This window comes from Cydia fagiglandana, chromosome 25 (genome assembly GCF_963556715.1).
Source record: "Cydia fagiglandana chromosome 25, ilCydFagi1.1, whole genome shotgun sequence".
Classification (NCBI taxonomy): domain Eukaryota; kingdom Metazoa; phylum Arthropoda; class Insecta; order Lepidoptera; family Tortricidae; genus Cydia; species Cydia fagiglandana.
The window spans coordinates 3,065,942-3,092,590 of record NC_085956.1 but is presented as its reverse complement, the minus strand read 5'-3'; the positions used below and the strand labels follow the sequence as shown (position 1 = coordinate 3,092,590).

Here is a 26,649-nt window from a genome sequence, read left to right as displayed (position 1 = left end):
AACCCGGGCACTTGGCTCCTGCGTGTCCAGACAGAAGCAGCAGTAAGGCAGCCGTGGTCAAAACTGTCAACCTGTGTGAGCATCGATCCTCGAGGGGAACCTTGGATACATCTTCCGGTGAGCGTGTCTCCTTTTTATTTGATAGCGGGTCATCTTGTTGTCTTGTAAGAGAAAGCTATCGTAAGTTTTTCCCAGGGACTGAGTGCGATGATCTAGTGTATCTTAGCGGTATAGGAGAAGATGATGTAAGATGTATATCTCAGATCCTCAGTAAGGTTGTAATTGGTAAGGTGGCTGCGACACTGTTATTTCATGTTGTGCCTGATAACGTCTTATCAATGCCGGTTATGATTGGCAGGGATATTTTGAAGCAAGGAATTAGCGTTTATATAGACGATGATAATTTAATATTTAATTACAAACAAAGGGCAAATTTATGCGATCTATCTTCGAAAAGGGCAATTACAGATGTCGATACTGATTTAGAAGGGGAAGATAAAGAGGCTCTTTTGAAAGTGCTTAATAAGTATGCTGAACATTTTACTGATGGTATACCTACTAATCGTGTTACAACGGGAGAGCTCAAAATAGACTTAATTGACGAAAGCAAAATTGTAAAACGGTGTCCTTATAGATTAGCACCAATTGAAAAACAAATAGTTAGGGAAAAAGTTGAGCAGCTTTTAAAATCTGGGGTGATTAGGGAAAGCACTTCACCTTTTGCCAGCCCAATACTACTAGTGAAGAAAAAAGACGATTCAGATAGGCTTTGTGTAGACTATCGCGGGCTCAATGCCAACACACGTCCAGAACATTACCCGCTGCCTCGTATTGAGGAACAAATTGACCATCTGTCAGGTTCCAAGTATTTCTCGTCCTTAGACATGGCATCTGGATTCCACCAAATTCTTATTCTATTCTTATTCAAATTCCAATTCATCCTGAATCTATAGAAAAAACGGCCTTCGTAACACCTGAGGGCCAATATGAATACCTTGCCATGCCTTTCGGGTTGCGCAATGCACCTTCTGTGTTTCAGAGGTGTATTACGAAGGCGTTGCAACACCTTAAGGACAGGCCTCTGATATACATGGACGACGTTCTGTGTCACTCAACTACTGTAACCGAGGGATTACAGCGTCTTGACGATGTTTTGGCAGCACTCGCTCAGGCTGGATTTTCGTTTAACTTGCGAAAATGTCACTTCATGAAACAAAACGTTAACTATCTAGGTTATTCCATTCAATCTGGTGAAATCAGACCGAACGCGCGAAAAATCCAAGCTCTGATAGACTCCCCCCAACCCAAAACGGCAACACAAGTGAGACAGTTCCTGGGTCTTGCCTCTTACTTCCGCAAATTTATTCCAAACTTCTCTCAATTGGCCGGTCCACTGTACCCTTTAACAAAATTGAAAGGACCTATACAATGGACCTCACAACATGAAAAGATTCGTAATTCGATTGTTAGTATTTTAACATCTGAGCCGGTTTTGACAATTTTCAACCCTGATTTACCTGTGGAACTCCACACTGATGCGAGTTCTGAGGGTTACGGCGCGATCCTTATTCAAAGAAAAGATAATTTACCTCACGTCGTAGAGTATTTTAGCAGGCGTACGTCCGAAGTTGAATCACGGTATCATTCGTACGAGTTAGAAACTCTTGCGGTAGTACGCGCAGTAGAACACTTCCGCCATTATCTCTATGGTCGCCGGTTTCAGGTATATACCGACTGCAATTCCCTTAAAGCGTCAAAATCCAAGGTCGACCTTACGCCACGTGTTCATCGCTGGTGGGCTTATTTACAGGCGTACGACTTCGATATTATTTACCGTGAAGGCCGTGGAATGGAGCACGCCGATTACTTAATTCTCTCGAAACTTGACACCCTTAGTAAATGCTTCAAGTTGTGATAAAGCAGAAACTAAATCGGTTCAATTTGTCGAACTCCATCAGGGCTGGTTATCGGTCGAGCAAAAACGGGACAGCGAAGTTCAGGATTTGATCACAAAATTCAATAATGACCAGCTACCTGAAACTGTAGCACATACATATGACGTCCGGGATGGAATACTTTACAGAAAAGTAGTGCGAAATAAAATCGTCTCGTGGTTGCCAGTAGTTCCACGTTCCCTGATTTGGACACTGATAAATCATATTCACAACGAGATACAACATTTAGGCAAAGATAAGACCCTAGACAAATTATACGAACAGTATTGGTTCCCTCAAATGTCAAAATGCGTACGCAAATTTATTGACTCTTGTATAGTTTGCAAGTCATCAAAAGGTATTTCCGGTGCTCAACCTATTCAACTACATCCGATACCAAAAATCCCGGTGCCTTGGCACACTGTTCATGTGGACTTCACTGGAAAGTTGAGTGGGAAGAGTGACCGGAGGGAATACTGTTCGGTTATAATTGACGCGTTTACTAAGTACGTACTTCTTGAGCACACTACATCCCTCGATGCAAATAGTGCTATCAAAGCGCTTGACAGGGCTCTTTCCCTTTTTGGGGCCCCGAAACGGCTGATAGCAGATCAAGGCAGTTGTTATGTTAGCTCGGAATTTAAATCCTATTGTGCTAAGAACAATATTGAACTTCACTTTATTGCGACGGGATCCAGTAGGGCTAATGGTCAGGTCGAGCGTGTGATGCGAACCTTAAAGAGCCTACTGACAATTATAGAAAACGATGCAAATAAAACCTGGCGTGATGAATTAGGGAATGTACAGCTCGCGATAAATAGCACTAGGTCTGCTGTAACTAAATATACCCCCACGGAACTGATGTTCGGGATTCAGGCTCAATCATTAGGAATATCGAGTATAGACCCTGTTCCAACAAATTCTCACACACGATTAGAACTTAATGTTATCAGAGAGGATGCTTTAAATAATATTAACAGAGCTGCGACATCAGAAATCGAACGTTTTAATCGCGGTCGTGCGATCATCAAACCGTTTTCTAAAGGAGAGTACGTGTTTATAAAAAGTAGTGAACGCAGTCAAACAAAACTAGCTAGAAAATTCAAAGGTCCGTATCTTATAACCGCCGTTCTTGATAATGACAGATATGAGCTAAAAAGTTTAAATAATCCCCATCGTATATTTAAATATGCTCATGAAAATTTGCGCGCGGTACCTCCAGGTCACGAAGGTTTACTTGAGATTTCAACTAATTTATTAAATGAAGAGGAGACCGTGACGGCGCCAATAAATATAGAAGATAGTTTAGAATTAGACAGTAACGAAGATAGAATTTCTAGAAATAGTTGTGAAACTTTAACTGCATGTTCAGACACCATATCTGTAAGTCGATCTGAAACAGTTACTGCAGGTTCCGATACCGATAGTGTATGTTCCGATCCTGAGACGATGGAAGTACAGTGCGAAGTTGAAGTTCATGCTGAACAAGATACTCCGTAGTTTTAGCTATTATATAATACTTGAATGTAATTTGTTGTATAAATGGTTATAATGGTGATGAAAGTTGGTCGAAAGGACAGTGCTTTCGACGCCAGAGTCTGGTTAGCGATGCACTCGTCCGGTCCAGACTTTTAGATGTGATGGTTGCTAGAGAGTGTCGTCCGGGCCAAAGGGTCTTTGGTTGAAGGGATGCACTTCTCTATTCGCATTATGTTGCGTGTGTGTTGATTGGTCGAAGGGACAGTGTCGTCCGGTTCAGGCCCTACTTTTCATTAAGTTATCGCTGATCGAAGGGACACACTCGTCCGGTCCAAATCAACAAGAGAATACCTAACTATAAAAATAAGGATTGAGGATACCTATTGAATATAAGTTAATTACTATGTTTGATTACTTAAGCTTGTCAGGTTGGACGAGCGGATAGATGGGTCAGTTGTTGGTTTGTTGCAGGACCACTCACAAAATAGCGCCCGAGGACGGTCGACAGTCAGTTTGGCCGTGACGGCGCTTAGCAGTAGCGCCATCTACCCTAATAAGATTGGACTTGGATTGGTGAATTCACTAGCTGATTGTCGTATGGATTGTAGTGATGTAACGGCGCACAACAGTGGCGCCATCTATCCGATCAAGAGCGAACTTGCTCGTCTGCTGTGGGTTCGCTCTAGCGAAGCGTCGTATCGATGGTAGCGAGGCGACCGTTATGACATAAAGCTAATCAAATTGAATAATAAGAAAAACCTAACGGTCGCACGCGCACCACGTCCTCGACGAATCGCTAATAGTTGCATTGTATGTAATTCCTAATTGTCCTAATTTAGTTAAGTTCTTGCCTGAATTAATAACGAGTGTGAGTTTAGTGGATATATGGTGATTTATTGATTGTTAACCTGAAAATTAAAATGCTAGTTGATTACATAGTGTTTTAATCACGTTCATTGCCCAAATACCCACGATGTCTACCCTAGATAAGGCCACTCCTGCACCTACAAGCTTTAGCTCCCATAATTGTATTAACATATATTATTTACTAGATAATAAAGTTCATGTGCATTGTGCGAACAGTGAGTATTCTTTCTCCACCGCCCTGCTGCTGCGCAACCTCGTATCCGCGTAATAGGTTCTGGGCCCAGTCACGATTGATATATATTCACTGTTCGCCATCACGCCATCCACACGTGGGTCATCAACTCATCATCCTATGATCGCCGGTAAGCGCATTCATCATGGCCGAGGTGAATCAAAACCAACCTCTCAGCTACTCCAACCATTCGATCGAAAAGCTACGTGGCTCGGAAAACTACCAGACATGGAAGTACCAGATCAGGATGCTGCTGACCCTGGACGGTTTGTGGGAGACTGTGGAAGGGACGGACGTTGACCCTTCGCACGTCAAACGAGCATTGGCTCGCATCGGCCTCAGCGTTTCGACCGCGTGCCTACAACACATCAGAAAGGCGACGACCGCTAAAGAAGCGTGGGATAACCTAAAAACTGTTTTTGAAAACAAAGGTTTGTACAGGCGCGTGCTGCTATTGCGGCAGCTGCATCGTATAGAGTACAAGCAATATAACTGCATGTCCCGTTACCTGGAAGCGGTGATGTCGCTGGTTCATCAATTGGCGGATATTGACAAAAACATAGAAGATAAAGAAGTGGTGGAACTTCTCCTTAGCGGACTGCCAGACGAATACGACGCGCTGGTAAGCAACCTCGAGACTGCAAATATCGCCGACACCAACCTCACCGCTGATATGGTGAGATCTCGCCTTCTTCAAGAAGAATCGAGGAAAATGGAAGGATCTTCCTGTGTAGATGAAGCCGCCCTGTTCTCCAAGGCAAGAAACACAGTACCCAGACAACAAAAACAGGTTACTTGTCACTACTGCGGAAAATCAGGCCATATAAAAAGCAAGTGCTTCAAATATAGGAAGGACAAGGTGAAGAATCGGTCGCTTCTGGCTACCGAGTCATCAAAAGCCTTTTTTGTGAAGAAGTCATCCTTTTACCTGGACTCTGGATGCTCCAATCATCTTTGCAACGACAAGACAATCCTGAAGGACTACAAGGAGCTGCCGGGCGAAGGAAGTAAAGTGACTTTGGCCAACGATGACTCTATATCGGCTGAAGGCGTCGGGGAACTGCCAGTGGGAGGCGTCATCGATAAACTTAATAAGGTATTATATGTTCCAAACTTGACCGCTAATTTATTATCTGTTAGTAAACTGTGTGATGTAGGCTATACTGTAGTTTTTACCAAAGAGAAATGTAATATATACAATAGTTGTAAAATTCATGGCAACCCTATTACCTCAGAATTTAATAGGAATGGTTTATATGAATGGGATGGGTGTAGTCAAGGAAAAGGAACTTCGCAAGAAGTGCACTCTTCCATGTTTTTGCATAATAGGCAAGATACACAGAGTGCTAATGTAGCTGTTTCTTCTCTGCCAGTTCAACTTCTGCATTCCCGTTTAGGTCACCTCAGCTTTAAAAGCATGTGTACTCTAAGGGATGATCCTGCAACTGGTATACAATTTCAGGAAACTTCTGGTGCGAAGTGTGAGACCTGTCTGCTTGGGAAGCAAGTTGCCTTGCCGTATCCCGTGGGCGAGGCTACACGTGCACACGTACCTTTGCAACTAGTGCATAGCGATGTAGCAGGTCCGTTTCAAGAAGACAGCATTGGAGGTGCGAGGTTCATGGTTACCATGACTGATGACTACACCAGGAAGTCACACATCTTCCTCATGCGTCATAAATCCGAGGTAATTAAACATTTTATTACTTACAAGAATTTAGTAGAAAAACAATTAGGATTGCCAATTTGGAAACTCTTCGGACAGATTTTGGGTCTGAATATTGTAACAAAAGTTTTGCTGATTTTCTTAGAAGAGAAGGTATTGTTCATCAGAAGAGTGTTTCTTACTGCCATCAGCAGTGTGGTGTTGCTGAGAGACTTAATAGGACTCTTCTTGACAAGGCTAGATGTATGCTATATGAAGCTGGTCTCAGCAAGTGTTTTTGGGGTGAAGCAGTTATGACTGCTGCATACTTAAAGAATAGGAGTCCAACAAGTGCATTGTCGGGACTAGAGATGGGTAACTACCCGGGTAAATACCCGAGAGCGGGTATTTACCCGGTATATACCCGATATTTACCTACCCGCGGGTAAATACGCGGGTATTTTCGTTTTTCTTCTAAATTTGATGTGTTTAATGGTATGTGATTATAAATAAGATTAATTTAAGTATTTTTTTATAATGTTACATAAAATGTATGTTCAAACTAATTACGACAAGGTTGCTATGCGGTGAAGTTCGATTTTAACATATCAGCCTAATTATGAAAATAGTGTAAAATCATTTCCTGGCTTCCGGAAATGTTTTGAAATGCTTTTAATATACATTAAAAATATGAAAAAAAAAGAATACTTATGAATGATAATAAAAAAAATTGTGCAGTATCACAACTTGGGAAGCTCATAAGTCAAATATAGTTAGTTTTAGGACAATAATGTATATAACCTTTTTTATGGGAAATTTTGTCTACTTTAGTTTGTACATACATCACTTTTCGATATTAATGACAGATTCCAAGAAATAAGAAAAAAAACACTTTCACCCCCCTCCCCCCAATCACACCCCCCACCGACCGAAGTTCGAATGTGTATTATCAACGTATAAGTAGGATCATTTACTCAAATCTAAAAAAAAATACTCTTATGACCAGTGATCGGGGATTTCTATGCCACTTGGGGTGAATGACCTCAATCATTATGCTAGTATGGATATGCCGCGGGATTCCGGGATATAGATATTCATGTGCGATATAGGAGAGTGTTTTGGCATGTTACTGTTAATCAATTAATCATGCATTATCTAAGCCGACTGAATCACTTCTTCAAACGCTTATCTACTAATTATTAGCACCGTAGAATGACATTGTAAATACAAACCGCACTGCAGCTGCTTTTTGCACTCATTATATTATTAAGTGCAAAAATACAACGTGTCTTAATGACAAACAACATCCCGACGTAACTGTTAAAATAGAAATACGTACGTACATATGTACGGTTTTTTTTTAATGTTTTGCTTAAATTATTATATGTACTTATAAAAACATGTTTGTATAATTAATAATTTTTTTGAATAATATTTTTTCTTTAAATCATAACCAACACTGTTTTTTTACAGTCCTTTATTTTATAAACGAATTACCAACACCGAAATAGCGTTTACTTTTAGAACAGTTTTATTCCTTTCGCGGGCCAAGCGGCGTATCCATATTACCATTTCGACTTGATATCCCGCGGTGTGGCATAGAAATCCCCGATCACTGCTTATGACGGCCTTTTCTTATATTTATCAAAATTGTGCTAAAAATTCCTTAGTTTCAACTGCAAGTTTCACTAAACCATTTTATTTTACATGACACACAATAATTACAACCATTAACTCGGTTTATATCTCCACTTTAACACAAATCTACATGTGCACCAAGAAATGAATCTACCCGTCCATTTGGGTAGATACGGGTAAATACCGGGTAGATGGGTATTTACCGGGTATTTACCTGGGTGGGTAAATTGGGTAAATACCCGCGACCCATCTCTAGTCGGGACGTACCCCTGAAGAGCTCTGGACAGGTTCTACACCAGACCTCAGGCATCTACACGTCTTTGGCTGCATTGCCTATTCCTTAATACCTAAAGAAAATCGTCGCAAACTTGATCCTAGAAGCAAACCTTATATTTTTGTTGGTTACAGTGAAACAACAAAAGGCTATAGGCTTTTGGATCCGTTGAACCCTAAGAAAGTGATCTTGTCTCGAAATGTTGTGTTTTTAGAAGATAAATTTTACAACAATTTAGATAAATTAAGTTTTAACCAATCTGACAATGAGAATATATTTTATGAATTTGAATTTATTTCTAATGATAATGATAAATCTAGTCATAATAATATTGGAATTCCTAATAAAAATAATGAGAATCAAAATAAGAATAATGTAATTGAAATCCCTAGTCAATGTAATGAAAATCTAGTCTCTAGTGAAACTGATGTGGATTCAATGTCTATTTAAAGTGAGCAAATTCCAATCTGCAACCCAGGAAGTGAAAAACAAATGTGTACTCAAAAACCTAATGATTCTTCCATGGTTTTTTCAGATTCGGAGGAATTCTGTACCGGAAGCGAGAATGAGGAGCCAGGCTGCTCTACTTCGGGCTCAGGTGACTCGTCGAGCGAGTCTGTAGTGCTGTCGCCGCGACCGTCACATTCAGAGGAAGCCCTGCCCCCAGCTGATGCGCCGGCTGTACATTCCTCGCGTCCCGTACGTACTACAAGGTCACAAAAACCCAAAAGGTATGCTGATTACACGTCAGACTACTCCATGGTAGCGCACGATGCTGCGTCTGTCCACAGCCTAGACATACCCTTATCGTATAAGGATGCTGTCACTGCTCCCCTTAGTGCAGAATGTCTGCCGCAATGAAATGTGAGTTTGACTCTCTCATAGCTAATAAAGTTTGGAGATTAGTTGATAGGCCACATAATACGAACGTAATAAAGTCTAAATGGGTATATAAAATCAAAACAGATGCATCGGGTAACTTTGATAAATTTAAAGCGCGTCTTGTTGCCATGGGTTATACACAAGTCCCTGGTGTGGACTATAAAGACACATTTTCACCAGTTGTTAGACATAGTACAATGAGAATATTGTTTGCTTTAGCTTGTGAGTATGATTTAAGCATAGATCACGTTGATGTGACCACAGCTTCTCTCAATGGAGACCTTGAGGAAACCATTTATATGGAGCTTCCACCAGGTTTTAATAATAACCATAAAAATAAAGTTTGTTTGTTGCAAAAAGGGATCTATGGTCTTAAACAAGCTAGTAGAATTTGGAATAACAAAGTAAATAAATTACTGTGTGAAAATGGGTTTGTTCAAAGTAAACATGAACCTTGTACCTATATAAGTAAAGATAAAAATAGTTTAGTAATAGTAGCGCTTTATGTAGACGACTTTTACATTTTCTCGAATAACGAATCCTGTAAAAATAATCTTTTTAATTTACTACAGAGTGAATTTCATTGTAAGAATTTAGGAAATTTAAAAAGTTGTCTGGGCATCAATGTTGTAAGGGAGGGATATGTATTAAAGTTAGATCAAAGCGACTATATTATGAAAGTACTGTGAGTTTCTGCACAGATGTGGCTGGAGAGAGTCGCCAGCATGCGAATGCGGAGCTGCGGTGCAGAGCATGGACCACATTATCCGCGAATGCCCACTCACCAAATACCAGGGCAACCCCGGGGACTTGTTCACCCTAGACAACAATGTCACCCAATGGATCCAGCAATTGGGCGTACTGCTATAATATATTATACTCGTATATATCATATTGTGAACGATTGTATTATTTTGTTTGCCATACGAATGAATAAATAAATAAAGTACTCAAGCGGTTTAATATGGAAAATTGTAAACCTGTCTCTACACCTATGTCTGTAGGATGTAAATTTGAATCAGAAGGAGAAAATTTATGTGATGAAACTTATAATTACAGAGAACTTATTGGTTCCTTGATGTACTTAGCTGTTTGTACCAGGCCAGACATAGCATATGCTTGTAGCCATTTAAGTCAGTATAATTCAAAGTTTAATAAAAGTCATTGGCTTGCAGCAAAACATATTTTAAGGTATTTAGCGGGAACAATTAACTATTCCTTATATTTCATAAAGAGTAGAGATTTGGATTTAACTGCATATGCTGATGCCGACTGGGCTAATGATGTAGATAGACGCTCTTATACTTACTGGTTTTGTAATAAAGTTAGGCTCGAATTGTATACATTGGGAATCACGCAAACAGCGTTGTGTAGCACTCAGTTCTACTGAAAGTGAATTTATTTCAATTAATGATGTATGTAAAGACCTATGTTTCATCAAAAATATTTTGTTCGAAATTTTACATGTGAAACTTAACATCACTGTGTTCAATGACAATCAGAGTGTGCACAAGCTTTTACTTTGTAAAGAATATTCACATAAGCGTACCAAACACATAGATGTACGGTATCACCATATAAAAGATTTGGTACATAATAATGTGTTAACTTTAAAATACTTAGCAACAGAAGTAATGATAGCCGATGTACTTACCAAGCCGCTGAGTCTTTATAAACATTCCAAATTTATTCAAAGCATGAATATAAAGTTAAATGAGTAGGCATGTTTGCATTATGTGCGTGTAAAATCATTATATAATCGTTTATATTGTTTACAAATGTACATGTGCAATCGTAAAAATAGCATGCATTCTTTCTTCACTCAGTCCATGTTTGTATCTCGTGAAAGCATGTTATTATACGAATGTGTATATGGATAGAGTTAGTCTCTACTTAGGGCAAGCATTATTGTAAATGTTAACTAATATAATTGATATTATATTAAGTTCAAGCCTTTTATCAGGGATGTGCCAATACACATTGACAACATGTTAGTTTTGTATAGTGTTCTGTGTACTTATGTTGTGTTTAAGCATGAGACATTTGGTCTTATAAGTGTGAGGGGAAGTGTTAGAAAATTGAATCTTGTATGTACACCCTTATAATACCAACCAATGAATGTACGCATGTGTGAATGACTCTTTATGTTCTTCAGTCTATGTCGCTACTCTATTTGCTCCCGCTCTTTGGTTTCGGCTGCGTTGATGGTCGGACGCGTAAGCTTTAGCTCCCATAATTGTATTAACATATATTATTTACTAGACAATAAAGTTCATGTGCATTGTGCGAACAGTGAGTATTCTTTCTCCACCGCCCTGCTGCTGCGGAACCTCGTATCCGCGTAATAACAAGGATATTGGATTAACAAATCAAATATTTTATTTTATTTGTTACGAAAACTTACAGCTAGAGTAACAAATTGTAGGTCACAACATAAAAACAGTGATTTTGGCTCAAAATACAAAAAAAGGCCGACCCAGACGGGGAAGTAAGATAAGATTTCTCGTTTAATTTGTTTGGTGTGGACGTAAAAATTAAATCGTCTCGGTGATCCCTATTGCTTCGATTGTAAAGAAGACCAGCCCTAAACTGGACATAGTGGACATTCAAGTTGACAATTAGGTCAGAATTTATTTGTTTATTTGTTTATTTATTAGGATCACCAACAGAAGATACAATTTACATACTAAATATAAGTAACATACTAAGAGGGCACATTTATTATTGCTCCCCCACTTACAGGCAATCACAGCATGCATTAAGTATTATAATGTATAATTTACACATTTAAGTTAACACTCAAGAAAAAACTAACTAAGTATAAGTTACAATAATTAGAATAAGTCACTATAAAATACTAATTAACAACTCAATATTAACAATAATTTTTCCACACAACGTAACTAAGGTGAGTTAGACGAGCTAGCTGAGGTTGCCAGCAGATAATAATTTGTTTTTAAATGAGGCTTCACTGTCGTGAAACACATCCAGTGAGGGGACAATGTTAGCATGCTTGTTGTATAGGCGAGCCAGGCGAGGCAGAGGGGAGTGAGCTAATAGGTTAGTTCGACTACGACGCACATAGAGTAAGGCACAAGGATAACGTGGCAAACGAGACGGCACTTTTAGCCCTATCTGACTAACCATATGCATACAATCAATCTTGTCGTTTAGAAGCTTATGCATGAACATCAGGTCCAGCATTATACGCCTACTACTAAGAGATATTAATTTAAATTGTTTAAGTCTTGTATTATATCCTTGGCGGCCTGTTCCAAAGCGATACGCAAGATGTCAATACAGACGCAAGATTTAAATACAGTTAGACCAAAAAAAGTCTGCAGCGATTTTGATAGCCTGCGCAGTGCAAGTACGCAGTGTAAGTAGTAGTATTAAACGTCAAACTTCTATGAGTATGACGTATTAAGTAACAGTTGCACTGCGTGGACTATCAAAATCGCTGCAGATTTTTCTTGGTCTAACTTTAATTAACGATCAATGTCATCTACAGGCCACAATGTATAAAATTAAATCACCAATTTTAGATTTATAGCTCTTGAAATAAACAACTTGCCCCCAAACCTGCATACTAACATTGAAATTTGTCAGTTTCGCATCCGCGCCTCCTGATTTGATCGGTAACGTCACAATCTTACAATCGAATCAACCACTTTTCTCGTCACATTCATACGAATCGAAATCGGTTGTGACCCCTTTATAATTATGACATGGGTAGTGGGTATCTTACTTATCGATATCATTTTATCGACATATGCCCCTGACTATTTTTTCTTTGCTATTCCTGGTATCATTTTATTTGTCAAACTCGTGTCAATTTAGTTCGCGAGTTTCTGGAGGCAATTGTAGGTGGCGTCGCTCCCACAATAAGTCAAAATCTAACGGACTACCGCAAACGAAGAGAGTCGAAATGTTGTTAGAGAGTGATAGAGACCACTCTTGCATATTCGAGTGATAAAGAGGCAGGTAGCTGAAGTTCGATGTCGCGTTTCCCGGTAGGCCCTTTGTAAACAAACCGCCTTGATGTATCAATGTCATATTTGATTAATGATTGTCTGTGAAAACTTGTCAAAAACAGTTTAAGGTACAGTATGTATAAGTTATTCTATGGTATACTTAAGTCACTAGTGTAATACTCCTTATTAATAAAAAAAATATTTATTTTAAATGTACTCTAAACGTGTCGAGTGCTAAAACTTCATTTAACGTACATCGCATATTATGATTTTTTAAATTCTTAAAATATCTGATCTTAAGCAAGAATAAGGCTTCGCTCCAGTATGGCTTAGTATGTGTGTGTTGAAACTGCCCTTTCGCGCGAACTGTTTGTTGCAGATTTCGCAAGAATAAGGCTTCGCTCCAGTATGACTTAGTATGTGTGTTTTTAAACTGCCCTTGTGTGCGAACCGTTTTTTGCAGAATTCGCAGGAATAAGGCTTCGCTCCAGTATGGCTTCGTATGTGTGTATTCAAATTGAACTTTCGCGCGAACCGTTTGTTGCAGATTTCGCAAGAATAAGGCTTCGCTCCAGTATGGCTTAGTATGTGTGTGTTCAAACTGCCCTTATGCGCGAACCGGTTTTTGCAGATTTCGCAAGAATAAGGCTTCGCTCCAGTATGGCTTAGTATGTGTGTGTTCAAACTGCCCTTATGCGCGAACCGTTTTTTGCAGATTTCGCAAGAATAAGGCTTCGCTCCCGTATGGCTTAGTATGTGTATATTTAAGAAGCCCTTTTGCGCGAACCGTTTTTTGCAGATTTCGCAAGAATAAGGCTCCGCTCCAGTATGGCTTAGTATGTGTCTGCTCAAACTGCCCTTGTGTGCGAACCGTTTTATGCAGAAATCGCAGGAATAAGGCTTCGCTCCAGTATGGCTTCGTATGTGTGTATTCAAATTGAACTTTCGCGCGAACCGTTTATTGCAGATTTCGCAAGAATAAGGCTTCGCTCCAGTATGGCTTCGTATGTGTGTGTTCAAATTGCACTTATGCGCGAACCGTTTTTTGCAGATTTCGCAAGAATAAGGCTTCGCTCCAGTATGGCTTATTACGTGTGTTTTCAAATTGCCCTTTTGCGCAAACCGTTTTTTGCAGATTTCGCAAGAATAAGGCTTCGCTCCAGTATGGCTTCGTATGTGTGTGTTCAAATTGCACTTATGCGCGAACCGTTTTTTGCAGATTTCGCAAGAATAAGGCTTCGCTCCAGTATGGCTTATTACGTGTGTTTTCAAATTGCCCTTTTTCGCGAACCGTTTTTTGCAGATTTTGCAAGCATAAGGCTCCGCTCCAGTATGGCTTAGTATGTGTTTGTTCAAATAGCCCTTATCCGCGAACCGTTTTTTGCAGACATAGCAAGAATAAGGCTTCACTCTAGTATGGCTTAGTATGTGTTTGCTCAAAGAATCTTGTTCCGAATATTTCTTATCACACATCTTGCAGGAGAACGGTTTTTCACCAGTGTGATACCGATTATGTCTCGTTAAATGAGAAGCTCGTGTATACCGCTTTCCACATATTCCACATGCGTATGGCGTCTCGTTTGTATGTGTCCGATTGTGCGCATTGAATTTCCAGACACTTGCAAACTTCATATTACACACCGCGCACGTATATATCGTCCCGCCTGTGTGAGTTCGCTTATGAATTCGAAATTTTTCCCATAGCCTAAAATGTTCCTTACAAATTTCACACGTAATACCCGTGTGGGTAACTTTGTGTATATTTAAAAACTGTATGCTCGAAAACTGTTTTTTACATATTTCGCACATGTATGGTTTTTCACCTGTATGAACTTTTTTATGTTTGTTTAATAGTCGCACATCCTGAAACTGCTTGTTACACGGTTCGCCCGAATATAGCTTTACACCAGTATGAATACGTTCATGAATTTTCAAACAACCAGAAGTTTTAAAACGTTTTTCACATGTTTTACACGAATAAGGCCTTTTGTCTGTGTGAATTCGTTTATGTGTAATCAAATACATTTTTTGTGTAAATTGTATTCCACATGTGGCGCAGGAATATGTTTTCTTACCTTCTTTATTACATTCATAGACCGTTGGCTCTGGTTTTATTATTTTAGAACTTGTTTGCGTGTGCGTGTTTTGTATATGGCGAATCAAGTCATATTTGCGGCGAAATGTTTTTCTGCAAGTGTCACACACATATTCATCTATATCTGAGTTTTCATTCAAGATATTTATGCTTACTTTGTATTGTGAATTATTTGGCTCAATCGATCCAGCGTTAGTAGGTACATGTATATGGATTACAACATGTTTCATTAAACCCGCCTTCAAAGCGAACTTTTTGCCACAAAGATCGCATATAAACATCCTCTTACAGTCTCTAGCATATATATTTTCATTATCATTGTCTGTGCCACTTGTTGTTGTACGATTGTTAATGATACAGTGTCTAGTATATATGTTTTCAGTATCAGATTCCGTGTCAGTATGTGTTATGTCGTTGCCGGCGAGCGCCTCGTGGTGTTGGAGGTGTTCGAGCCGCACGCAGCAGTCTCGGAGCGCGAGCGGAGAGTCTCCACTAAGGACGCGCTCCTCTAACGGCTTTTCTTCAAATACTGAAACCACATTGTAAAGTCATAACTCCGTATAAGTAACGTCTAAGGAAAAAACGTGCCTCGGAAACCAAGAAAAAGTTATGCTCGAATAGATGGCGCCACACCTTAGGCCTTTACTGATGTAGATGGCGTTGGTGACGCCGATGGATATTTAACAACATATCAGTGAAAGAACATGGGTCAGTTATATGGCGTTATAAAAAAATTAAAAATCATTTATCAATATAATCTTTTCGATACTTTTATACATTTTCATTTCAGTTTTAATCATGTGTCGATAGATGGCAGTAAATTTACTGTAACTACAAAATATAAAACAAAGCCGCTTCCCGCTGTCTGTCTGTCCCTATGTATGCTCAGATCTTTAAAACTACGCAACGGAATTTGATGCGGTTTTTTTAAATAGATAGAGTGATTCAAGAGGAAGGTTTGTGTATAATTTGTTAACCCGTCCGAAGCCGGGGCGGGTCGCTAGGTATCACTATATGAGGCCTGCTGCAGCCATTTTTGAATTTTATCAAGAACTCACCATAGTCAGCGACAACAGGCCGGCTGCCTTCTTGCTCCACACTAGACGTATGAATGTGAGTCATGACATGCTTCAATAAATCAGACTTTAGAGAAAACTTCTTGCCACAAAGATCACACACCGGTTCAGTCACACTCTCACAGTCAACTTTAGTGTACATTTCATCTTCAGAATACGGTTCACTGTCAGTGCGAGTGGTGTCTTGTATGGTGTGCTTGGCAGGGGCTCCGTAGTGGAGGCGCTCGAGCCTCACGCAGCAGTCCTTCAGTGCCGGCTGTGAGGTATGCTCCTGAGACTCCTGCAGGCAACCATCCTCGTCAGCTAGCGCCCAGTCTGCTCAGAATAAAACCATGAAGTTAGAAGACTGACTGAAGACTAGGTTGATTCGTGTAAGAACACAAATCAACCTAGTCCCTGTTAGGCCTGTGTACAGTCGCCACCAGATATATCGGACAATAGAGGCGTGTTCGGATATTTGTCAGCGTCTTGATGAGCGCTCCGATATGTCTGATGCCGACTGTACTAGACAAAAATAGATAAACAGATACATATACGTATATAGTTACATAACAGATGATTTTCAGGAACAAATATTCATGTTTAAATTTTTTTAATATATTTACATAATTGGTTTAAGCCAAAAAATTTGGTTAACCACACAATATTTTTGGCTTAAGTTAGTATGACTTATGACTTACGACAGGACATATTCGATTAAATAACTGGTATTGACATTTGTTATAAAAATATTACCTTTTTAGCGGTTCTTGAAAAATTTTAGTATTGACTATCTCACAAATACATACAACTCAGGATAACTTACCGAGGGCTACCAGAGAAACATCTGGCCGATGTGGATGCTCCGGCCCCAGCACTAACTCATCCTTTACGACGTGGTCAGCGTATAGGTCTGCCAGCATGGCCGCCTCACTCATTCCATACTCTACGCTCTCTGACAATGAAGGCTCTTCCTTCACATGCTCTGATCCGAGCACAAACTCATCCTTTACATCATGGTCAGTATCCACAACAGCCAGCATGGTTGACTCGCTCATGCCAGTCATGCCACACTCCATGCCGTCTGAACACAGTGCCTCCTCCTTTAGCTCATCAGCGAGCTTTTCTGTCTCGCTTACACCATAGCCTGTGCTGTCGGAACATAAGGGTTTGTGTTCGGTGCACAGGCTAGCCGGCATAGCTGCCTTACTCGTGCTGCATTCCTCACTCTCCGAGCATGAGGACTCCTCTTTAATTTGTTCCGCACACTGTGTCTCCATCTGACAGTCAGAATGCTGCATATAGTCTGTCTCCTCCTTAATGTGCACTGCCAAGTTAAAAAGCATTTAAATTAGACGAGTAAGTATTACATTTCTGCCCAAAAATATGTATACTTGTAAAATTTCGGAAACAAGGTTAAAATTGAAATTGAAGATTTTATTTCATAGTTTGTTACAAGTAAAACTAATTATGTTAGCTAAGGTCTCCATTTCAGCTTGGGCAAAAATGGTTTCTTATGTACAGTTCTCCTCTACAGGTCGCATTTCTCAACAGACTTTTGTGAAATTTTGTGAGCAGGTTGGATGATTAAATAAATTTCTGAAATAAGTAAATAATATATGCAAAAAGTTATAAATTAAAATTAAAAACTACAACTAACTACAATAACTAAATTTATAAATAAAAAACCGGCCCCATGATTAAATAGAATTTATTTGTTTATTCAGTTTTTGGAATCATTTCAAAATAGCGGAGCCATACATTTATTCCGTTTTAAGTTACGCTCGCGAGGTCTACAGCTCACAGTATTTCCAACAACAACCTTGATGAAACAAGAAATAAATATATTATGAAATATCTGGGAGACCGAGCTATGCTAAGAGTTATTCTCTTGTCGGTGGAGTATCTTCCAGCATTTCCTATCTTGCACCAGCTCATTGACTCTTTGATAGGACACAACCCCTACTGTTTCTTTCACTTGTTCTAAAAAGCTGCCTCTGGGTTTTCTTCTACCCCTTTTGCGTCCTATCTCCCCTCCAGGACAGTTTTAAAGAAGTGGTTGTGTCATATTAAGTATCCAATCATAAAAACATACAAATGTCAAAAATGCGCGTTTTCACAGAATTAAGACCTAAGTAGATCAATTTTTTGTTCCCGAAAACCATGAGGGTTAGCAAATTGCATTGAAATTGTTAGAGCCGTTTTGGAAATTCCCGAAATATACATAGAAATACATAAGAATTGCTTGTTTAAAGGTGTAAGATGTACCTGGACTTTTAAATTGGTCCCCATACTGCAAAGAGGATTGACATCCTGTAATAACTGGCTCTCTGTCTGGTGGACATGCAAATTTCGTGGGAACACATCCTGGTTTCATTTTCACTTGTGATACCCGACCCCTTCACATGATACCGCATGTAATTTTCCATATCATTTAGCAAATGAAAAGAACAAAAATATGTAGTTGTAGTAGTCAAAGGTCGGCAAGGGTGCGCTATAGTGTGTCAAAGGACTGTCTCATTTCAAATATAGACATAGAGAATCATATCTTTGTCTTAAACTAGTACCCAAAAGGATGAGTATAGTTTTTATGGTTTCTTTTTATTGACAACTGGTTTGATCAACTATATTTGCCTTATAATATGACGTAAAGCATGTCAAATTAGAAGGTAAATATAAATAGATGGTAAATAGCTCACCCTTTCCAACCTCTGGTAACTAGTAGTCCATTGAAATGATAGCTAAGGTCAAAACAGGCATAACCTAAAGCTTAAGTATTTCATTTTGAAACAAAGTTTTTGAGTAATGTACGATTCTCACCGACTGGGCAGAGTCGGGCAACGCCGGAGCGCATTTTCAATGTGTCTAAACATTATGTGGGTAAGGCAGAAGCGATTGAATTCGTCTGGACGCGTCCGCGAGTAGCGGACCGGCTTGCGGCCGTACAAATGTGAAATGCGCTTCGACTGCGCCCGACCGCCCGTTCGGTGTGAACCGTACTTAATACGGCATCTCATTCATTAAACAATACTTACATCAAAGGTGATCTTCACAAAACATTATTGTGGGAGTTTGACAATTTTGACATTCTCAATTCTTGACAATGATTGTTTTTTTTTATTTGTCCTTCTAGACGGGTTAAGACCATAGGCCAAACTGCCTCGTCTTCGGTAGGATTAAAAGTGATAACACACTATCGCACCGCACCGCGTAAAGTAGAAACCTGAGGAGATGGGCAAATCGACCGATTTGATTAGGAAATAAGTGACGCCAATCTCATCTAGCGTCCACACCATGAATCTAGTATTAAACTGGATTGGGCATGAGTGGTGGGGATAACTGACAGAACGGGATAGTCTTATGTATCTTTCAGTAGGAGTAGCAGCGTAAGCGCTGTTTGTCCTTGTCACAGTCTCACATTTTATTTGTTCCCCACCTTTTTTTAGTATTGATAATGGTGGGCAACAAATGAATTCGACCAATCACAGTGTCGCATTTGCGTATGTTTTGTCCCTCACGGAGGCACGCGTATACCACTTCTATAGGATGCTACTTCTATAGCCCGCTCCACACTCGTGCGCGAAGCCGCGAACGCGAGTCTGGAGTCGATTTCGCATATCAGCGGACTAGACTCCACACTCGCGTTCGCGGCTTCGCCCGCGATTCACGCGCATAGTCTGGAGGGCGCTTATGGTCCACACGTACACAAAATTAAACGCCGAGCCACACCGGCTTGCGTGTGCGTGACGTGCGCGTGTGCGTGCGCTAAAATGTTGGAGCCGCACACGCACACGTCACGCAAGCGGTGTGCCATCTCTCATATGAATCTGTATACTACAACGCCGCTCGCGCACGTGCACGTCACGCACACGCAGCCGGTGTGCACAGGCCATTAATCACCAATTTGCATTCCATAGACACTAACTTCATTTTTAAGTCCGCACCTGCTGATTTGATCGGACAATTTCATCAGATTGGCGAAAAATTGTCTCAGGACTGCATTACGACGATCGGCCATTTCTCGGTAACTCTCGGTCAAAGAATATAATAGTGGTAACAGACTATCGCACCGCACCAAGGTCATTGTGCGACGGACCCATAAGTAAGAGCGAGAAAGCGATATCTCCTTCTCGCTCTTACTTATCGGTGCGTCGCACAAAGACCTTGGTGCGGTGCGATAGTGTGTTTATTTATTTATTTATTTATTTATTTATTTATGTTATGGAGATCCAACAGCTATCTATACAGAGTATGCCACATTAATAAGAGATGGAAAGCCAATTACAGGATCACACATGTAGCTACAGATTGTACATTCAAATTTACTTGAATGAAAAGTGTCGACGCTCGGACACAGCAACACACAACATAAGAGTTTTTTCTTTTTTTTTACAGTAAATATTAAGTACAATCCAAAAATGACAATATTTAAAAAAAAAAAAAAAAACACCTACAATCAGAAATACAATAGAAAAGTAGCAAACAAATACTTATTACACATGCTCAATCAAAACATTTTAGCGTCAAATAATGTTTAACCAAAGGTATCTTACAATTAAATATATCTATATCTAATTGGTTTGCCAGATTGTTTAAAGCTCTACTCGCACGCGACAAGAAACTATTTTGTCTGTATTTAGACGATGAAAATTTAACGGAAATAGGAGGATAATACCTTTTACAACGAGTGGGAGTATTAAAAGAGATATTGGAAAGTAACTCAGGACTATCCACCAAACCAGTAGTGATACTAAGTAAATAAGTTATGTCAGCTATTTCCCGCCGTTTTTGAAGTGGAACTAAGTGATGTCTTTTACAAATAAATAGATAGTTAGATGAGCTATAAGGAGATTTAGTTTTGAAACACAGAAATTTAATGAATTTACGTTGAATACGTTCTATTCTTTCAGTATATGTAGAATAGCAGGGGTTCCATATTTGAGATTTGAAAAAGGTAGGCAAAGGGATAGCGTCTCATAGAAAATTGGAATTTCGCGCCTTCTTTTACTGACAAGATTTGCTTGACCATCTATATTATAGTGGGCAACAAATAAATTCGACCAATCATAGTGTTGCATTGCCTATGTTTAGTCCCTCACGGAGGCACGCGTGTACCAATTCTATAGGATCCTACCTTCTATGCTCTCGGTTGTCTTCGTTGATGCTAAGCGCCCTCCAGACTATGCGCGTGAATCGCGGGCGAAGCCGCGAACGCGAGTGTGGAGTCTAGTTCGCTGATATGCGAAATCGACTCCAGACTCGCGTTCGCGGCTTCGCGCCGCGATTCGCGCACGAGTGTGGAGCGGGCTCTACAGACAAAATTATGTGACGTGGTTCTACAGACATACTTTCGTATTTTCTATGATTGAGTTTCTTATAGATGGTGAAGCAAATCTTATCAGTAGAAAAAGGCGGCATATTTAAAAAATGTAGGCGCGAAGGGTTATCGTCCCATAGAAAATTTGAATTTCGCGCCTTTTTCTACTGTCAAGTTTTGCTTGACCAGCTATACCTACAATATTCAGATTAACTTTCACGGCTTCAGCAAACATTGCCATTCGTCCAGGGAATGGCTGCCAATACAAGGAGGGCCAAAAGATGAAATGGCGAAGGCGATAGGTACAATGGCGTAAAACAAAAATACAAAACTGATAGCAAGTTATGGAGCCCATCATAGTAGGAGATCCCACATATATGGTCGACCTTCACCAATCTGTCTGACGGATGAAACTATGAAAATATGAAAGAAAATGTATTTCAGAACATAAATCAATAGGGTTGCCTAAAGAAATATGGTCAAGGATATTTTTAATAAATTTTTGAAAAAAAAACCTTATTTTCAATAAAGCCCTAAAAATTAAGTTATAATGAATTCATTAATTAATTTAATTTGCGGAATACGGGTTACATAGGGTTGGTATTAACATACTATTTACAAGCTCACCATATTCTACTTAGACAAGCATGCAAAAAATAATCTGTATTTTGGTGGATTGTTAGTAAATTAATGATCCAACAAGATACAGAGACTTAGTCTATTTACAAGTCTTATCCTACAACATGCCATTATTATATACATTTTACATTAAAAAACTCATGAATAGTATACAAATATTTAAGTCACATATCCAGGCATACAAACTCGTTTTAAACTGATTAAGAGGTAGATTTTTAGATGGTGTTTAGCAAGGCCTATTGACTTCCTTGGAATGACGTGACCCTTCATAATTGTACATGTGTGCTCCGTTTCTAGAGCTGTATTGCCAGTAATTACCATAAAAATATTTTACTACAGCAACATTGCTAGAACTGGCTTTGTCTATACGATTTCTAGGAACAAATCCAATTATTTTATCAAATATATTTTGATTTGTATTTTATGAAGTAGTCAAAGTCATATGTAAATTATTATTTATTTTTTGAAATATGTAAATTATTATCTATTTCAGTTTGTCTTTGTCTATGTTCATAAAATCTATGAAGGGTAGACGTGCCTCTACCCTCCTTGATAAAATTTAAAAAAAATCTTTTTCAATATGCCTCTTTGATAGGCCTTGATTTGAGTCTGGCCGGTAAGAACATAGAAAAGACAAAAGTCTGTAATGTCAATGCTGTCATTTAAGTCATTTAACGCCAAAAATATAAATTTTCATATAAAACGATTTATTCACTTGAAATATATTTATTTACCTATTAATTTAAAAATAAAAACTATTCATATGTACGAGCAACATATCTAAATGCGTCTTCGCACAGACTTAGTTAAATTTAAACCATTGTCGCTCTTCCTTCCTTGCTGTATTATGTATCCGGCAATGGCGACTTCATCAACAATTCTTATCCGGATTATGAAAAGCCCTAATGTGTGTGTGGAAACCGTTGTAGTAAACCAGAAACAGCGATAATTTCAAGGTAAGAAATATATCAATCTTTAAATAAAAATGAGCGTACTAATTACCAAATTCAAATATAATAATTTAATCTTACTATCCCCGTAAGTCCCGCGGACGCTATATCGCGTCCGAAATTATAATCTAAATTCATCATAGATGTAAAACCTCTCATTGTTTACGAGTAAGCTGGTAAATTTAGACCTTAGGAATTAGCGACGTTAGTAATTAGGAAGTTAGATTATATTGTTTAATTTGTGACTATTTTGTTTTAGAAAGTGAATCATGGCTTGAGCGTGAGATAATAATATAATCCTGGCCCGTCATATGATTTCTTGGAAAAAGCTCAAAGGGCACGTATCTGCTGCATATACAGACTAGTTTTCCGGTGACCAAGAACGCTGCGTGGAGCTGTGGAGCAGAAATGTCCGATAACCGGATAGATGTAATAACAACTTGTAACCATTTGCCATATCAATGTATGTATTCATATGTATTGCTCCTAACATATATACACTAATCCTAATAGGAATGAAAATATTTATATCTTAATAATTCGTAACTTTTTGTAACCTTTTATATTTTTAAATTTTTAAATATAGTACCTAATCATTATCTTATAACGTATTTCTTTATTTATTTGTGATATGCTAATTTAAGAGCCCAACAACGTGCACACTAGCACCACTGCTAAAATAAATAATCGTGATTATTTAAGTTAAATTTAAATTTTACAGGTATTTAAAAAAGTGGCCGCTACTGACTGTATTGTGTATTTAAGTACCTTTTGAATACATCAAACTAGTTTTTATGTTGCTGGATTCATCAATCTATGAGCTCAAAACAAAAACGGCCGCTTTAGTTTTGAACGGGTAGGTTGACGAATCCAGTAACATAAAATTAGTTTAATGTATTCAGCAGTGGCGCTAGTGTGCACGTTGATGGGCTCTTAAAAACCTGACCCCAACAAAAAATAAAATAATACAAAAAGAAATTCCCTCTCCGGGATTCGAACCCAGGACCATTAGCTTCCTGAACTGGATTACTGCCAATACCCACTAGGGGCGCTAGGCTAAACGGGTTGTCAATTCTAATTACAATGGTATCCTACCGAGCGCTAGTAGTATAAACGAACTTTTGAAGGGGACATTTTTTTGTATGGAGTTATCGTTCTTCTCCTAGTGAGTATTATATTCTTTGGTGTTTAGAAAAAATGTATTATAACAATTCGGAACACTTTGCCATTTCGCAATGAAGCAATAATGTAAAAATAGATAAAAAGTTCTGTAAATATAGTTGTAAGGTTATTTAATTTGTATGTCTGTAATAGGTAGAAAATGGAGACACTGTCTATAAAATAAGATCATTTATATATACCCATTTCTTTTTTACAAATAAATATTTCATTTCATTTCAAGGAACGCTTTGCCAGTTTCAATTCCTCAAAGGAGGCCAGTGGTTAATACCAAACTCGAAACAGCACCTTTAAAAAACATTAGGGGTCATTGACCTGTCCCAGTGAATTGAGGTAGTGTGCGTGAACTGCGTTTGTGTGTAATGGGATAATTTGACAGAATCCGAAAATTTACCCTCCTCTACCCCCTCTTAAGATAATATAATTATTGCTTGTTGCTACTTGCTAGGCCGACATGAATACAGTATATTTGAAGTTAAAGTTGAAGTCAATAATAACCACGCTATGGCGTGGTTCCACCGGGACCAGGAAACACGGGAAGCCGAAAGAAAGGTGGACCGATGAAATAGTGGCTACAGCTGGCAAGGACTGGCCACAGAAGGCCAAGAATAGAAAAACTTGGCGAAAACTGGAGAAGGCGCTCAGCCAAACAGGGCCCAGGGGAGCAATTTTTGAAGTTCGACCGCTTGATTTCGCGTATTTCGTTCAATAATATCTCCACTACATTGCATTTAAATTCTACTAATATAATTTAAAACGAGTGGTCAATACCACTTGACTCTCCTAATTTCTATCGGTCGTATTTCAAAAATTAGCATTTCGCCCTTTTCCACCGATTTCGGTGTGACGAAATCGAGCGAAATTCGAAAACGAACGAAACTAGAAATTCAAAAATCTGCCCCCTAGGGTCTTTACGAACAAACTTTTTTAAAACATACTTAATGATATTCCATACAACATACTTTAATTTCGTAGAGAATATAAAAATTTTACCTTCCAATAAAATTATTATTATGTTTCCTATCCACATCGGATATCTTCATTGAGAGAGTAACGCGATCGTTGACCAATGATGCCGCTAGCGTCTATGTAGTCGCTCCGCCCCACGCCGTGACGTAGTTCCGCTTCCACTTCCTGCGAACCGTTGCTCGCTTCCCGCCACTCGCCACCGCCATGTCATTGTTGAGGAGAAGTACCGTCGGCATAAAAGTAGCCTAGTAGCCTGCCAGGAAGGCATTACTCAGATATCCGATGTGGATAGGAAACATAATAATAATTTTATTGGAAGGTAAAATTTTTATATTATGTGTTCCGTACTCCACATCGGATATCTTCATTGAGACCTGTTTATTATCTCCTGGTGGCGAGTTAGCGGGCGCGCAAGCGATAGGGCTACACCTACTGTCATAGAACTCAGAGAACGAATAAATATGTATACACCATATTGCAACCCATGAAATCACAGTGACTCGTTATAATGTGAATTACAGGAAATTGAGAATTGAAATTGTAATCTCAGGTTCGAATCTGACTTAAACTGGTTTAAGAGAATTCTCATTCGAAATCGCATCCGATCCGCAGAATCTCGGCGAGTCATGTTCCCAATTAACATAAGCGAAAATATCGCTAAGTGAATAGCTTTCCAGCCAATTTAGTTATTAAGTACATCGTGGATCAAAAGCAATCGTAGGCGAGGCCGGCTTGGATGAGACTGTGGCTGAAAGAAATAAGCGAAGTGTCCCCTAACATTTTGTGTAATTCTCGCAAGGTGACGTACCCAGACTACCTACTTATACTGGGTCTATACTTTATTCCGGAGCTTCTAAGAGTCCAGTCGGTAAGACACGTTATCTGGTTTAGAGCCGAATTTCGGACACAAAATAATAGCGTTAAAGTTATCTATATAATTGCCCGGGCTACAGTGTAGTAGAGTAAGGTCATTGACCCTGCGGCCTGATGCTAACAGCAAAAGTGCGGCAGCTATTCTATCGTACTTCTTCTAACGTACCTAACGTTGTAGGGCTATTTAAATTAGGGCAAGTAGATGTCTCGCGTCCCAAGCTGGTGCTTTGGGAGGCGCTGGTCTCGCTATTAATGGCGTTGGAAGAAGGCATAGTGTCCGATAGTGGTTCATACACAGCACTTGTGAGAGGCTTATGAACGAGTATCGTTCTGAAAGCTAACATGGATAATAGAAATAGACGTCTGAGATAGCTCGCTACTTCACTGGATAGAGGTACCTGGCAGTTGATCTTATTTTTGATGCACCACAAATACCGTTTCTACATTGTGGCCGTACATGCAGCCTAGACAAGCGGACGATCTAGGGGCTCCCGTTACTGTTTTCTATACAAACACAGTACCGGAATCGGGAATATCCGGTTCTTCCATATTAGTGAGACAGTGACAGTTACGTTTCGTTCGCTACGTAGCGTTAGACCTTGGCATGTTATATGCATGCGCCAGTCACGCCAGTAGCGGACGTCACT

The 26,649-nt window shown here is 39.3% G+C and overlaps 1 protein-coding gene across 1 annotated transcript; it reads right to left on the bottom strand.

Moving 5' to 3' along the window:
* Positions 1–9,943: 9,943 nt before the first annotated feature.
* On the bottom strand, positions 9,944–17,421 carry LOC134676797 (zinc finger protein 271-like). Its single transcript, XM_063535179.1, has 4 exons — positions 16,902–17,421; positions 16,079–16,411; positions 13,580–15,549; positions 9,944–9,949 (listed from the first exon to the last, which is right to left on the bottom strand). Exons 1-4 carry the CDS (start codon positions 17,419–17,421, stop codon positions 9,944–9,946), a joined length of 2,829 nt encoding a protein of 942 aa, XP_063391249.1.
* Between the last annotated feature and the right edge of the window lie 9,228 nt (positions 17,422–26,649).